The following is a 17,297-nucleotide window of genomic DNA, read 5'->3' as shown; positions in this document are numbered from 1 at the left end:
TGTGTCCGTGAGTCAGACTCTGCACAAAACAGATGAACGTCTTGGTGCTGGCGACATGCCAGTGGTTCTGGGAGGTAGTTTTCTTCAACACAGGCGTCCCACTGTTTATATATGTCACTTTCTGTTCTCTCCTCTTTTCAAAGCGGGTGAAGTGGTGGGGGAGGTAGTAGTGGTGTATGGGGAGAAGCCTTCAATGTGTTTATGAGGTATTTGTACACCAACGATTTTCCTTTTTGTACACAATGAGCTCATGTTTCAATTTAAATTACAATTTTACTTAATTTTGTTTAGATGACTAAGTCCAAAATTTAGACCATGTGTACCTTGTTATCTTTCTGGTTTTAACAAATGAAAGTGCACATTCTCTTTGTGCACTGATTTACTTTTAAAAGGAGATGTTGGACATTAAAATGTTTAGCAATAAATAATCACTACTTTACAGAAACCAGACAATGTTGAGTGGATCTCCCAAGAAAATGTGAGAAATGCAACTAGCAATTTCTCACATTAGGAAACATTTGATTCTATAGTCTCCCAGAATAGAACTATCCAAAGACAGCTGAAAAATTATCCCTAATTCCCTGACAGTGCTAACATAACTATAACATGTCCCCATACCTCCTTTATGTGCTTTGTTTGGTCACCATTTTCAAATGACTTAAGTTTGGTATTTTTCTGTTTCTTTTATGATACAATTCTCATGTCAGGCAGAAGAAAATGCATCTTTAGTTTGTTTGAGCTAACAACCATACTGTAAGCTGACCCACAGCAATTACAGGAGAAAATCCTTATTATAGTATGTTGACTTTTGCTCACATCACGTAAAATACATACCACACAGGCATATTTTAAGAATGAACTCTAGTCTTGCTCACTAAGCTGGCAAACTCCTTTGTCACCCTGTCAAACAAAGGTTATTCAGCGTCATCTCAGAGTGTACATGATAGTTCAATCAAGTCATCTTTTAAAAAACCCATGTCCCAGAATCACATGTATGTGATTAAAGGCATTATAGTCTAGTCAGCACAACCAGAATAAAATAAACTATATCGTCAGATGTGAAATTGAAAGTTTGTCTAGATCTCTCAGTGATTGCCATTTGTGATCTTGTAAAATCCTCATTGTAGTGGTTGAGTCAAGCTTCTAAAAGAGACCAGTGGAGATTATGCTTTAAAATCATGCCACTTTAGTTATTCACACATCTTTATACAAAACACAGGTAAACCTTTACTTATTTACACATAATTTTCAGTAATTCATTGAATGTAGTTATTGGTTCAGGTTGGATGGAAATGATCTCAGATCCTAGACACCTTAATTCCTATAAACTAGACTTTGTGTATATTTAGGTTAACTACCTCTGAAGTTGAATGTAGACAGAAAGATTTGAATATCTTGGTCACATTCTATTATTTCATGCACTATTGAGGGTTCAGTATAAAGTAGCTATAGATCTTTAAATAAAGTATTTTGTTTTGTTTTTCTTTCCTATCTTAAAACTGTTTTTAATCTTCTTTTATTTGGTTTGAGTTTTATCGTTCATTTCACTGAAATCCAATATTAAGTAAAAGCAGGTGTCTTTACTAAAGATGTCCTGCTGAAAGTCTTTTACAAACTGCCAATCTTATTATTATTATTATTGTATTTATGTGCCAGTAGCTCTCATTTAATGATTGTAGAATATCTCATTGTGACTGAAGAGCAAAAAACAGGGTGCTTTAAATGTTGAACTGATTTCCTCTCATCATCTCCATCAGATTCAGGTTAATTGTGTGTGGCCTTTGTCTTGGCAACTGTTAGTCATAATGGTTATCATAGTCAGCAGTACATTCTAGTTCAGTGCTTTTTTTTTTTTTTTTTTTTTTACTACAGTATACTTCCATCATCTTGACTATTTGGAATAAGTAGTTATTTCTATTCAACAATGTAAAAAGGTTGATACTTTCTTTGCACATTTAATTGATATCCTATAATCTTTATTATAAAATAAAAGTTGATCATAAGAGAGAGGGGAAAAAATCAGAGTGACAGAATTAGCAGTTCTGTGCAAAGCCAAAGATTTGGCCTGCACTGTTTGGCTCAGTTATTTCAATTATCTTTATTCAACAATGGCACCACTTGGAGACGTAAAGACTTGGTGAATGTTCAGACAGAAATCAAAGCTCTGCATTTCATATCTACTCTTTCTCTGCACTTTGTCTAGTTTTATCCCAGAAACATTAGATTTTCTCTACCTTTCTCATATGGTTCCTCTCAAACATGGATAACTGATAACAACAGACTGACCAAACAATCCCCATCAACTGATCATGATTCATGTGGCTCATGCTCTTTGCTTCATTTCAATCATTAAGTCTTAATTTTTCTGTCTTTCTCTTTGTCTCTCTTCAGGACCCCAGAGCAGTGTCCCAGTGTGGTGTCACTGTTGTCTGAGAGCTACAACCCTCATGTTCGCTGTGGAGCTGCCATGGCTCTGGGCATCTGCTGTGCTGGGACAGGCAACAAGGTGAGGATCTCTTCCTTAATCCCCTTTTTCTTCTTCTTTGTTTGCCTTTGTTTGTCTTCTTTGCGAGTGGCAACCAACATCAAGGTGCATTACCACCATCTACTGTGTCTTAATCCACCTCTCCTTCATTTTTAATTTTAAAGGCCATGGTTCAAGACTTACACCTAGATATTTGTGGTGTCCTTGTGCTGTAGTCTCACTGACCATCTGGCAATACTGGGACAAATCCCAGTGGGGATGGGAGGGCTGACTCATTGAAGGACCACCTACTCTGCTAACATCCTCTGAACTCCTGCAGTTTCATTATTGCCACAATATTAACACTGACTGCTACATATTCATTTCCTTTTTATTTCTAATGCCAGGGGTGAATTGACGCACTTAGATGTGTCCACTTGTGATTGGTTGACCCAAGATTCATGTTAATACCAGGTTCTGAACAGGGCCTGTGGATGTCCTGCTCATATTAAACATATGATATATATTAGGGTGAACTTTATAAGGAAACCCTCAAGTCAAATTTTTACACAAAAAGACTTGAACCTGTTTATGTTCGTGATCTCAGTTACAAGATATAAAAAGCGAGCACTTGCTAAATGAGATGTCAACACTTGAACAAACTCTTATTAGGTAGAATTGATAATCCTCATAAGGCTGTATGCAATAAAAGCTTAGATAGCATTTTTTTCATCCACAACATCAGCATTACCCTTGTTGTCCTCATTTATTCAGTGTCCTGTCATTAATCTTTTGTTTTAAAATGTAGGTCACTGATGCAGAGATTATTCTGCAGTATAGGGTTAAGTGACCAATTTATGACACTGCTGTGAGGACTATCTACTCCTGAGTTAAGACTCACTGTAGCCCCTGCACAAGAAGCTCAGAAAAGAAGGTCACGTGTCTCTTGTCATATTTAATGAAGCCATCTCAACAAATGTAGCTTTAGAAATGTTTTTTCATGAAATGACTGTGGCTCAAAAACCATTTGTAATTATTCCCAGATGCACCCACATGACTATCGTCTGCTTTTGAAGCTGGCTTACAGTAGTTAAAGGTAATTTTCAAACCCTTCCACAGTTTGATCAAAGACTTTAGGTCTTTAAGTGCTTCAGTCATAATCTTCATTAATGTCTATAATAACTACTCCTTATTTTTACTGTTGATTCAGGGTCAGCTCAAAGGAGCTTGTGGAAAGTTCTTGAAACATTTGCTGATAAAATACTCTCAATTGGTACTCAACTGCGTCTTATCATGTTAGGAGACTGAAAAGTTGACCTAAGAGGACAGATGTTTTGGGTCCTGCCAGTTCCTGAGTTGTCCAACTATGTGGACTGATCAGTCTCAGGTGGCAAAGCCAGAGTAGAATCATGGCTAATTGCACCCTGAGCCTCGGCGCACCAGAGAGAATGCTTTGGACCAGATCAGACAAAGGCATACTACAGAGCTGATCAGCTCCTAGGCTCCACTGCTTGGTTTTTCTCAAGCACATTAGGCCCTTAGTGAGCGTAATGATGATGTGGCAAGAGAAATGGGTCACCCATTTAGAGGGAGCATAATCATTCGCCATCATTTATTCAGCTTGGCCTTGCGATATTTTAACTGGACTAGTGTTCTTCATCTGTTGTATATGTAAAAGAAGAAAAGCTGCACATGACATCTGCTTTGGTCTTTTCTGTAGTCAGTTTGTTTATATTGATTCTTTTCCATATTGAAAATCTTAGTCACGGTTCAGTTTTAGTTTGTTTGATGAAGAAATATGTGCGTAAATTTAATGTTTAACTCCAAACAGACTCATCAGAATCGTTTCAGTGTTTTCAGGTTAACTGTCATATGATACAGTTTTATAAATATGTATAAAAATTGGTGTTAGTAAAATGTGTTTTTGTTTTTTTACACGGTTGTTGAGCCAGTTTTTAGCAGAGTTGGAATAAAACTAATGTGAAGTCTCATCGGTCTACTCAAAATAGTAGAAAACAGACTCTGAATTCTGAACTGTACATGAAATAAAAGGATCTGCGCTGATTGGGCCTGACAGTACATACCCTCAATTATAAACCCCTGACAACCAATCAGGAGCAGGATTTGGTTGACTGGTTGTTGGCTTTACACTCAGACTTATCCCAGTATGGGGCGTTCTCTGCCTAGAGCACCGATGAAACCGGGTTTATTTTACCTCCACTGTCATCATCCTAGTTTGTTTCTCTTGCCTTGGTGGAGCTGACGCGTCCTTCTTAGTCTGGTGGTGTGAGTTACAGCCATTACTGCTCTGTAAGAACAGAGGAACGAGCAGAAATCTAAAGGAAAAGAGTAGGTGGTCCTCACTCACTTGTTCATTCACCAGAGATCATGGGAGGAAACTGAAGAAGGCAAAGCTCGTCATAGCTGTTGTTACTGTGGTCCCAGGCAACCAGATATGAATGACACTAATGTCATTATTTTCCTGGTCTGGCTGCCTCTGTTGATAATCCCCTTTCCCGTATTTAACCAACCAGAAGTGACCCTGCTGTGCTGATCTACTCAACAAATAAAACAACAAATTGTCAGTTTTCTTTCTGCTTCAACCGGACAACTTAAAGACAGAAGTTTCAATAACTTTGTAAATGGATGAGCAAGTCTTTAATTGTCAAAACAGCCGATATGTATTTTTGGCTGCTAATACCAATAATGGGGACTAAAGAATTTCCAATATGATATATCATCTGATGCATATATTTAAAAAAAAAAATTGCCCTGATTTCTAAGATCTCTCAAACCATTGCAAGAAAAAAAATACATTGAGGCTTGATATTTCAGTTTAACCATACACTATATTAAAGATAACTATAAATGAACTAAATATATGTAAAATATGAACACAAATGTACACATTTCAGCATTTTATGTAATAACTTTAAAAATGTATTTTTTAAATAAGTTTTCAGATCGGTGCATTTTCGGTAAATGTACACACTGATAAGTGATAGACTAATATAGGGTAATAATACTGGACAACTGGACATATCGTTTGGGCTCTGCTCAAGACATCTATCATTCTCAATTTATCGCATGAGAATATGGATTTACTTTGCCTTTAGCGACCAATGATGGTTTTCAACATCGCAACCAGTTCTTAAACTTGGTTCATTCTGTGCTACAGACTAAACTAGTGAAAAAAGCCATGGGTACCATTTCCATTTGTTACTATAATCATTGTTTGTCATGACAGAAGTATCATTAACTACTTTGTCCCACAAATAGTTTTCCAACTGACGATACATTGAATAAACATGCTTTCTTCTATATTTAGATAATGTGCATCTGTCTGCCCTCAGGAAGTTTTTTAGGTTGCATACTTTCTAGTCTGGCACTTACAGCCTGTACTCACTCTAGATTTTTGTCTTCAGTAAATTCCAAGTTAATGCACACATGGCCAGGGAAATGACCTCATCTATCTTAGAATGTGAAATTGCATGCCAAGTGGGTGGATCTCCTTTTTGTTTTCCTTTTGGTCATTCTTTACCAACTTTATGCTTCTTTGAAATATCATGTGTTTTGAGTTCATACCTTTTTCAAATTTTGCAGCCCCATAAAGATTACACAGCTTAAAAATTAATCTACTCAACTGAAATTTAATTTATTTAACATAACTGATATTTCTTTTATACTTTTCCATTCATAGGAGGCCATCAACCTTCTGGAGCCTATGACCAATGACCCAGTTAATTATGTGAGGCAGGGGGCCCTGATTTCCTCAGCCCTCATCATGATTCAACAGTCTGAAGTCACTTGTCCCAAGGTAGGTGCAAAGTTTTGGGAATTTTTGATTGATTGCTTTTTATTATCGTAATGATAAAAAATACCCGTTCATGCGTATATGCTACAAAATGTATAGGGTTCTTCCTTGGCTCATATCCCACCCCGACACACATACATTAACATGTTTTCCCTTCCCTCATTATTTCAGGTGAACCAGTTCAGGCAGCTTTATTCAAAGGTCATCAACGACAAGCACGATGACGTAATGGCCAAGTTCGGTGCCATCCTCGCCCAGGGAATCCTCGATGCAGGTGAGTCTGACAAAATCGCACAAGAAGAACAAGATTTGTAGACTAGTGGTTGGAAATATAATAACAATAATAATATAATAGTAATAACTTTATTTATATAGCACTTATCTAAACAAGGTTGCAAAGGGCTTATGGTCTGATATCTGGAAACACACCACATGGATCCCTGCTTGTAGGTATGGCTTTATCATTGTTTGTCAAAGAGCAGGAGATGAGAAACTTATTTATGGTCCCACCTGCCCCTGTACCTTCATTTCTCATGGGTATACACAAACACTATTTCTTAATTACACAGTAAATCAAGTGAACTGCTCTGTAATCTGGGTTTGTGGTTGTGAGTATGTGCGTCTTTGAGTTCCTTTGCACTTAAGCAAACACACAGTAACCTTTTTTGGCTGACCACCCGTGCTCCGAGTCTCTGGAACAGATCATGCTTAGTTGCATTAGTGCCTGACGATCCTACCTCAGCTTCACTCTGCACTCAGCCCACATGGCTTGTTGGTCTTACCCGTGTGATTACTGTTTGTCTGATAGTCCCTGTGTTTGTGTTGCTGTGCGGGTGTTTGTGGACACAAGCACGCAGCGTGTGTTTGTGTGTGTGGGGTCCCAGAGAGCTGTACATCATCACATGGTGCGCTGTACACTCCCATACACCCAGAGCGCACCCATATTCTAATGTATACAGAAACCCTCAATGCGGTCAGCAGCAGCAGAAACTCATTTTCTATCACCATCTTAAGACCCTGTGTGTTACGCCAAATGAAAACCAGCTCTGTTTACACACTGCTGTCCAAATACACTATCAGGTGTTGCAGCTTTGTAAGTTGCATCACCTGTGGAAGGGTTAACTGCAGCGTATGTGTTTTTGAAATGATGTGACTCGTGAATGTTTTTCATCACTCATTAAATTTGCCTCCTGATTAACTCTGCCCCTCCTGCAGCACTATTAAATTTGATGTTGTGTTCTGAGCAGATTAGCCGTCTTGACAGGCGGACAGACTTCAATCATATATCAAATCAGCCACATTAACTGCAATAAACGGGGGCCATCATGCCGAGATAACCCTGCGTGAGACCATCCAGACAAACCCTGACCACCGGTGTCATTTTTCAGAATATAGACACGCTCCCTGCTCCGCCCCCCCCCCCCCCCACTCTCACCACGCCAAACACCCGCTCTGTGTTGCCCATATTTCAGTAAAGTTTAGCATGTTGCATACAGTTAAAATACATACGACCAGGAACACACCCCTCCTGTTTGAATGTCAGACATGCTCATGCTCATGCAGTGTGAATGTTTCAGGATTCTGGCTCTTGTACAGGAGTTTGGAGCATTTGAGCTGCAGTGGTAATTGTATTTAATTTGATGGGCGGAAACCATTAGAGCAGTTTCATGATCTCTGGAAAATTACCAAGGAAATGTCGAGTCTCTTTGCTCCTTCTCTCACACTCTGTATCCATCTCTCTCTCACTATTACACATCCAGCCTCCATTTTGTCCTTCAATAATTGATACAATCCATTAATTAGCTCTAATTAGTGTTTTCTCTCTCATCGAAATGAAACATGCATGAAACAAAACAACACACAGGCTGGTTGTTGATGTTGTCACATTACACCTTATGAAGAATCACTGCGGTGCCTCCCTCACCAGCTCTGTGAAATGAAAATTGGCCCACCGAACTAACAGTTGGCAAAAACAGGGGGTGTGGGGGGGAGCCGCTAGTCAAGTGCTCTCAACCTCTCCTCAAACTTTTAAGAGACTTTTTAAGTTTTTCGTCCAGCGAGCAGAGTTCATGACTCATTCTGGCCAATGTTGAGTGTGTGGGAGGGGAATGCTTTGAACACTGGTTCAGATGTCAAGATAAGGCTCAGTTATTAAATCATCCCAGTGACCTCAGAGAAGAGGGTGCAAAGCAAGACAATGGCAGATGATTAAACTGGTATTGTTTTGGCTGAGTTAGAATGGCTACTCCCTCGTAACGTGCCTCTTCTTAAATACATTTTTTAAAGAAATGACAGATTCATTGTAGTTGCTGCTGATCTTCTCTTCCTTCTCCTCCATCTGTCTTCCCTTTATGGTTCCTCCCTTCTGATTTTTTTCCAGAAAGACCAAGGGAGGTCTGTTCTTCTTTTGTCCTGCTTCAAGATGTACACTTGACCCTGCTTTATCCATCTTTTTAGTCAGGTCCACTGTCATGGATACATTTACCCAGGTTTTTATTTGGTTGAGCACACATTTCCTTGTGGAACAGAAACATCCTAACATACACATTCAAGTCTTACAAGATACTGTATTTTCTGCCCTTTAACTTATTTGGTACAATTATTAACAAAATCGTAATCCAACATCAATATCCTGAAACACTGTTATCCCAAAGGTTCTTTTTGTGGAATAAGATATGAGTGCAAGCTATTTTTTGATAGTTTTTCTTCTTCACTTTTGTTGCATGAATAATACATGCAGTTGGCAGTTTATAAGCTATACCTAAAACTTCCGTTTTTCTCATTGATATAAATAAAAGTGCTCATGACTCCTGAAACACCTCTGAGTGTAACACAATACTATAAATTGAAGTCTTAAAATTGTATTACCATACAGTTGAATGTATCATCGCACTCTCTATATGATTTCTTCCAGAAAATGTATATGATGCCAGGTCTCTTGTATGCTTAGTTAAAAAAAGTTAACTTTGTTTAAAGTAAATCTGAGCTCTATATATTCTGTAACCTCTTCACCACAGCTGTGAAAGCCATCTGTTATTTTTGGGACAGCTGACACACCTCTTGTGATATAGATCAGTTATTAATCTCCTTTGCAGCTCAAATCCTCATATTATTAGATTTCTTTTTAAATTTAAAAGCAGGATGTTGTAGACAATGCATTCCTGGGTTTAACTGGCTCACCAAAACATGTCTGAAGTTTAACTTCTGCCTTGGGATCAATATATCAGACAAGTTGAAGCCAAAAGACAGGGTGGTGACCATCCTGCCCTGAAATCTCATTAACCTCCAAATCCCTCATCACATGATTCTTGTGCCAAACTGCAAACAGTTTTTTTCACAATCATCCATGAGTGTCACAACGATTTCACCTACTGCTCATATATCACCAAACAATGGTCCTCAACTGAGCCGCATGCATTATATTGAGGTTTCTGCTTTGACCTAATTCACATAGATCTGTCACATCATGTCAAAACTCTCTCTAACCTTCCTGCCCTTTTTCTGTCCAGGTGGACGTAACGTCACCATCTCTCTGCAGTCCAGGACCGGTCACACTCACATGCCGTCGGTGGTCGGCCTGCTGGTCTTCACCCAGTTCTGGTTCTGGTTCCCCCTCTCCCACTTCCTGTCATTGGCCTTCACACCAACTGCTATAATCGGCCTTAACAAGGACCTCAAGGTACTGGAGTGTCTTTTATTTTGATAAAATTATACGTCTTTCAGAAAAAATATTTGTATTTGTAAAAGCAACTGTAAAACATGAGATCGTTTTTATTTTTAGAGCTTCAAAATATCACACTCACGGTGACAAAATGTCTGAGTAAACTAGCTGTTGTTGTTAAAAGCCCCCTCCAGATCGCACTCACTAATAATATAATAATAATTTCCATAGAAATCCAGAAGAAATGGATGTGTGAACATAGCAGGGGATCCTGAAAAAAACGTAGCATTTTTACAAAGTGATGGGTTCTACCCCTTTGTTTGGATCTGCGAATGTCAAACCTCAATTAACCTGAAAGTATGGCTGCTACATTTGTCTGATAATGTGTTTTGTGCTGCATTTGATGCAGAAAATATTTAGCTTCTTCTCTTGGTAACAAGTGTCATCAGCAGCAGCCTATCTGTAACAAGGCTGTCCTGAATGTAGGTCTGCTCTGGCCCTCTGCCACTTGCACACTGATGCCAAGGGATCACTGTGACATATTGGGGTCTTAAACTGGCATTAGCTGGATATTATCTCTGCATTGCTACTCAAATCAGCAGCACATGACACGTGAACACATGCAGACTTTAGTGAACTATTCATCCCCAGCTTAACCAAGCACTGGAAATTATAATTGGTGTGAAGCACCTCGTAAATAGACCAGGGATAGAGTGCAGCGGGAGGGTTGGAGGTTGGGGTGGTGTTGGGGCAGCAGAGTTTAACAGACCCTGTGTGGCATCCAGCCAACACTCGTCAGCACCTGTTTAACGACACAGCACGAGTCTTCACATACGTACCTGTCGCCCCAAGACAAAGAACATCCTTGTCATTTAGCACTTGTTCTTTTTCAGGAGCAATCATGTATCTTAGCTTCCAGACTCTTGCCATACAAGAAAATCCATTCACTGCCACTCAGCCTCCATAATGTAGTGAAACGGCTGAAGTGAGAGGTGATATAAAATAAAATGTCCCCTTCTTTGTCTCACATTATGCTTCTCTCCTAGAACAGAGATGGTTTCAATCATTTACTTTCAGTGAGTGTTATGAACGATAATCTCCAGCCACAGCAGCACCAGGTGCCTTCTGTTTAGTGTCAGCCTTCAGATTATGTTTGTCTCAGTAGAGTTGACAGGAACCTTCTTCATTTAAACATAAGGTTGCAGCTATTGGAACAAAAGCATTGTCACCTGTTTTGGCTTGTTGGTCTAGCAGTAAAAACTCTTGTGTCACGATGAAGACCAAACTTGTTGGACAGTTTAAGAAAGAGACAGCAAACCCTAGATCAGACCATACTGATGAACGTGAAAGCATCTGTATGCATCAGTTTTATTAGTAGAGTTAAACAAACAAAAAAAACAATGTGCCCGGAAGACATTACCAGTCAGTGAAATTTGATAATTGAATTTTAAACTACCAAATTATATGGAATATAATAGAACAGGTTGTGATGTGATATTTTCTTCTACAAAGAACAGAGCAAACTTTTTTTTTTTAAGAGGATTAGTTGACAATAAAATCATTCTTAACGTCTTCCTGTTGAGCAGAATTTAAACCATGAAAACATCCAAGTTTAGATATTTCTAAAACCAGAGGATCATTAAAGTCATCAGAATTAATTCTCTTGTGTGTCTTTACAAAATCTCACAGCAATTTATAAAATAGTTGAGATATTTCACTTCTGAATACAGTGTTAGAACAGCTAAAACTCACCTCGGGAGTGACACCAGGTGATGTTAATACATCAAAAAAGTGAACATCTTTTGTCGTCTTTTTCAGATGCCCAAGGTGCAGTACCGCTCCAACTGTAAGCCCTCCACCTTCGCCTACCCACCAGCCCTGGAAGTTCCAAAGGAGAAAGAGAAGGAGAAGGTGAGAACTGAGGCGCCACAACACATCAGCTTGTTTTCTTTACCACTGACTGAAATTATATGTCAAGGAAAGTTGATATCTTTTCATTTTGAATTGTGAATAATTTTGAACCCTCCCAGTCAGACTCATCATTTTGTTCTCCCCATTACGTTTATTGTTTAGGCTTCTACGACCTCAGTTGATTAATGTCTTAATCCTTAATGCTCTAGAAGAAAGTACTGAGAGCAGCGTTTCTTTTGTGGTTGACTAGTTTTGTACAGTTCAAGCTGTGTTTGTAGAAGGTCTGAGTGTCAGTGGTATTGTTTTACACTGTGGAAACATCTCTGCTCTCTCTGCATGGCAGGTATCCACGGCTGTTCTCTCCATCACGGCCAAAGCCAAGAAAAAGGAAAAGGAAAGAAAAGAAAAGGAGGAGGAGAAGATGGAAGTGGTGAGTGGAAATGCACAAAACTCAATCCCCTGTCCTCTCTCAGAATAATCCTGTTTTATTTCTTTCATTCCATTTAGAAAGATCTGAATTCAAGTGAACATGTCAACATTTTAAAGTCATTCAAATTCATTAATCTAAGTGTTGAGCAGCAATGTTTTCCCAGCATGTTCCTTTTCTCGACTGCAAAATAATCCCTTTGAATGCACAGGTATTCAGATAAAATCACAATTATCTAAATTCTAAATGGTTTCTCCACGCAGTTCTACAGTCAGTCTTTTTAGCACACCTCTTTTTAATTCTTCTCTCTCAGTCTGGCTTTAGTTTGACTCCCCCATGCCCAGTGCAGTCAGTCCAGAGCCAGTATAGCTTTCATTGGGATTTTTTCTGGGCGCTGGCAGAGTGTTTGATGTTGTCTGCCATGCTACGTCTCAGCTCTTGTGCTGAGAGACGAGCCTGGAAACGTCAGGCCTGCTCACATCTCCGGTTTTTCATTTGTATTTGGTTTTAAGTCATTGAGAACGCAGCTGAAGGGGAGAGGTCCGCTCAAACTGAGGACCGATACTTTTATTGAGCAGAATTTGATTTGTACATTTCTCCTTTACTCCCTCTTTTATTCCTACATTTGCTTAATCAACAATAAAATGTTTAGTACATTGACAAGGATTAAAATTTAACTCAACAAGGAAAACAAAGAAAGGTATATTGAAGAATATATGTTTTATATAATATGATTAAATTAGATATTGCACATTGATTACAAAATGTGCTATATAACATATAGCAGCACAAAGGATAACTGGTACTTTACACCCTTAATAGAAATGGAGCTGATGCTGATAATAAAAAGCCAAACACTCAAACTGACACACACACTCTTACTGTGGCTTTATATGGTTCAATAGTCCAGTTTGAAGCCTCCGATTAGAAACTTGAGTCAGGGCAGAAAAGACAGAACATTTGCAGGGGATGATGTTGTTCGGTCCTGAAACACAAAACCTTTTTTATTTTTCCACCTCCCTTGTTACTTTCTCTCCTCCATTGTCTTGTTAATGGCTTTTTCAGTGTCGACATAAGAGCCCAACAAATCACCGGATAGAACAGGCACCAGAGCAGAAAACTGACTGAATTGAAAACCAGGATTTACTAACTATAAATCCTGCAAACTGTCAAATAATGTCAAAATATGTACAAGAAAAAGAGATCATCATTGTGATTTGAGTATGGTGATGTAAACTCATCAGTGGAAGATGATTCTCAATTTGCACGCACTGCAAATTATACAATTCTTTCAAAGAGTCAACAGAAGCAGAACAGAAATATGATTTAAAAAAACCTAACGTGAAGATGACAGAAGCCCTGATGTAGAAGTCATGTGCTGATTGTCTGTCGCAGGAGGTCCAGGAAGGCGAGAAGGAGAAGAAGGATGAAGAGAAGGAGAAAGAGAAGAAGAAGGAGGCAGAGCCAAACTTCCAGCTCCTGGAGAATCCGGCCAGAGCGATGCCAGCTCAGCTCAAAGTCCTCAACATGCCCGAGACCTGCCGGTACCAGCCCTTCAAACCGGTAACTACAGCTCGCCCCTCTGTGTCTGTTTCTCCAGATGGAAGGATTCACAACTCATTCATAAGAGACGGTTACAGTCAAAATATAAAATAGAATAGATTGTTCTGGTATTTCCCTTTAGAACTGCGATTGCAACATTTTACAATAAGATTTTAAAGCACTTATTTAACTCCTCACTACTTTTCACTAATCCTTTTATTATTAATAGCACCATTACATGAGAATTCTGGGGAGGCACCAGAATTACATTTAAAACCTCTGGACAGTACGTCACATGAATTGGATGATATTTAACAATGGAACATTATCTCAGAGGAGTTTTCCCTTCTAACTAAATCAATGAGATCCGTTGGTTGGTGTTTGGCTTCTGTGTCAGGGCTGTAAACCAGGCGACTGCTACTCTGCAGTAAATGTTGACAGTTTTCCGCAGTAAATGACAGGACGAAGTGCGCTCACCCAATGAGAGCGCACCTCCGTCCTGTAGAGAGGAAGTACTGTTTGATTTCGTGTCTAGTTAGCTATGCTCAAGAGTATTACATTGTATTGACTTATCGGATCAGATGCCAAAATACTGTCTTTGCTGGACTTTAGTTTTGTAATGCCTCCTTCCTTTTAAGGCTTTGTTTTTACTCTCAAAGGCGCGTTAAGGGATTGAAGAGGTTTTACATATTTATCTTGAAATCTGGTCAATGTCAGGAGGTTTATTGAAAGCCGATTAAATTAATATGAAGTTTCCTGTGTTTGATTATTCACTGGAGCTGAATGACTTCTCAAATTGTTTTTATACTCAGAACAGAAAACACATGTTTAACCCTCACACATCCTATATTTTCATCTGTATTTCATATTTTTTTACTTACTTGCGTATTCAGAAATATACAGTTCTTTACATTACATATCATTTAGCTGACGCTTTTATCTAAAGCTACTTACAATAAGTGCACTCAACACTTATGACACACAGGTCTGCCAAGCTGCCAGTTCCTGACTCTTTAATCAACATAGTACATCAGCCTCTCTGGTAGAATCCAACTCTTTTGTTCCACACTTATTGGTCATTGTCCACATCTGTCACCAGCTCCATACAGGAGGCATCATCATCATGAAAGACACCAGCGAGGAGGAGGAGGAGCTGGTAGAGCCCGTCTCAGCCCACGGCCCCAAAATCGAGGAGGAGGAGCAGGAGCCCGAGCCCCCCGAGCCCTTCGAGTACATTGACGAGTAGAAATCTTGTCACAGCAAAGGTACGTTCACAGAAATCGTTCCTGAGCTCTTGTTGTTCATTCATAACTTCAGCAGCTCGACGTGTCGCTGATGTTCACCACGCTGGTTGTGTTTTCCACGTGCGGCTGTGTCTCTGGTTTGGAGTCTCTAAAATAACAAAGTGGACAGACATAAGATTACATGGCTGCTCACAGAGTGACTGTACAGTAAATGTTCTGTAATCCTCTGTCACAGTTCTCCAGCGTAAACGCCATGAAGCAGTCAGTTCTCTTTCAAAGGAAGTAGAACCATGAGATAACGCACAATACAGCTCTGTGCCGTTGTTTCCGAGCCTAACCCAGTTTCACCCGTCACTGACGGAGGAATGTAAACACGGCTGCCATCTCCAAACGCCAGCGCACGGAGAAAACCTCCTGTCTGCGTACGCTTAATGAATCCTGGCTGCTTATCGTGTTTGTGTTGGATTGGCCGCAGCGCACCTCCCATGTAGGAGCTCGCTGCGGCATGTGATGGGACCGATGAGGTGTCAATGACCAAATTTGGGCCTCAGAGCATAATATGTCATCGCTTTATGAAGTTCAAGTGCTGTGTGACAGATTCAGCAGTGAAACGGGTCATTGTCAGGATGAGTTTGGCAGCACAGCCCGGTCACAGGTTCGATGCCCTGAACACAAAACTCTGCTGTCACAGTGACCTTGAACTCAGTTTTATTACAGCACAGTCATGGTACACACCACACACTTTCTACTTTGTATCACTGGTAAAACACATATATTATTATTATTAAAGTGTGTATCGTGCTTTGCATCAAAATGTGAGTGTACAAAGTACCAATCAAACTGCTGAACCAGCTGGATTAACACAATTTTCTGAAGACTTTTGATCAGTGGTATTATATAAAGCTTTATACAAATGTTTGACAAAACTACATTTTCTAATTATCAGTGTTTTATTTCTGACTTTTAAAGCATTATCTTTAACTGTTGATTTGTAAATCACTCACTTCTCCATCTAAAGCTTAATCAGGGCGCAATAAGTGAAAGTGACTCAGATTCTCCTTTTGAAACTTGGTGGATTGACAGAACAGTTTAGTGAGTAAATCAAGTGGAAACTGAGAGAGGGAGAAAAGTCACAAAGGTTTTAAAAGGTTTTATAAGTTCCATCCAGCTCAAGTGTAAATTACACCCTCGCAGGATTAGGACGAGGGACGTGTTAATGAAATCGCTCCGACTTGATGTTTATAAAAGCTTCATGTGTCCGTACACAAACAAACAAGGAGTATACTTCTGTAAATACTTTTCTTTAGTCATGAATATTATTCAAATCAAATAAAATGTGTTTTCTTTCTCTCCTCAGGCATCAGAAGAGGTGAGATCTCAGCATGTTGGTCCAGAGTCTCTCCTCCATTCATCCATCTAGTTCACCACCTCCCTGCTTCACTTCCTCTTTTACACGTTTCTTTCTCCTGTGCCGGCTCCGTGTTTCCCACACAGGGAATATTTTACATACTCCAATTGTATAATTTTCAGTGCGTACAATAAAATGATATATATTGGACACTGGAGCATGTGTGTGTTTATTTGAGTGGATATTCCAGCAGGCGTGTGTAGAGGGAGTCTCTCTAATCCCATACGTTTAGACTGGTTTACATTTTCTGCACTTAGCAGCTGCTGCTGCAGTCTGTCTCCGTCTCTACGGAGCCCAGTCTCCAGGAGGATTTAACTCTGGGTGGAAAATGTCAAACATCTAGAAGTCGCCCCGCCACAAAATTCAATGGTATTCAGTTTAGTCGTTTTTGCATAATCCTGCGGACAAACACGTTGAAAACAAAAGCTCCTTGGTGGAGATAACAATCATCCAGAATATCCGACCAACCATCATCTGATTCCTGGCAACACTAACGTGGTTTAAATGTTAAAATGATGAGTGGATTTGGAACAGTGACATTCGTTAAAACAGTTTCACTGATTCAGATACAGAACACTTAGTCAGCTTGTAACCATGCACTTTGTATTCAAGTTAAGGTGTATTACCATTTAAAAAAATCTAAAAATGTTTATTTTAAAAAAAACGTAAAAAGTAAACATTTCAAACAAAACCTCACAATTTTTTTTCAGTGTTTTTATTACGATTTTAAGATTAATGATGAGAATGTTAGATTTTTCAATTCAGCTTTGATTTTTATGCTTTTTTGGTGCAAAAAAAACTTTTCAATTATGTTTTAAAGTCACTT

General features: G+C 39.2%; 1 protein-coding gene across 1 annotated transcript in view; it reads left to right on the top strand.

Annotated features, from left to right (window-relative positions):
- The window catches only part of psmd1 (proteasome 26S subunit, non-ATPase 1), a 31,782-nt gene extending 15,161 nt beyond the window's left edge, over window positions 1-16,621 (top strand). The window contains exons 17-25 of the mRNA XM_020081071.2: window positions 2,392-2,506; window positions 6,165-6,281; window positions 6,450-6,552; window positions 9,788-9,957; window positions 11,758-11,850; window positions 12,194-12,280; window positions 13,673-13,840; window positions 14,919-15,084; window positions 16,421-16,621. Of these exons, the coding sequence (XP_019936630.2) occupies window positions 2,392-2,506; window positions 6,165-6,281; window positions 6,450-6,552; window positions 9,788-9,957; window positions 11,758-11,850; window positions 12,194-12,280; window positions 13,673-13,840; window positions 14,919-15,065 (1,000 nt within the window). The 3' untranslated portion in view covers window positions 15,066-15,084; window positions 16,421-16,621. The remainder of the gene's footprint in view (window positions 1-2,391; window positions 2,507-6,164; window positions 6,282-6,449; window positions 6,553-9,787; window positions 9,958-11,757; window positions 11,851-12,193; window positions 12,281-13,672; window positions 13,841-14,918; window positions 15,085-16,420) is intronic.
- Window positions 16,622-17,297: the final 676 nt, after the last annotated feature.

Source organism: Paralichthys olivaceus, chromosome 3, assembly GCF_024713975.1.
Source record: "Paralichthys olivaceus isolate ysfri-2021 chromosome 3, ASM2471397v2, whole genome shotgun sequence".
Lineage (NCBI taxonomy): Eukaryota > Metazoa > Chordata > Actinopteri > Pleuronectiformes > Paralichthyidae > Paralichthys > Paralichthys olivaceus.
This window is presented reverse-complemented; position numbering and strand designations above follow the sequence as displayed.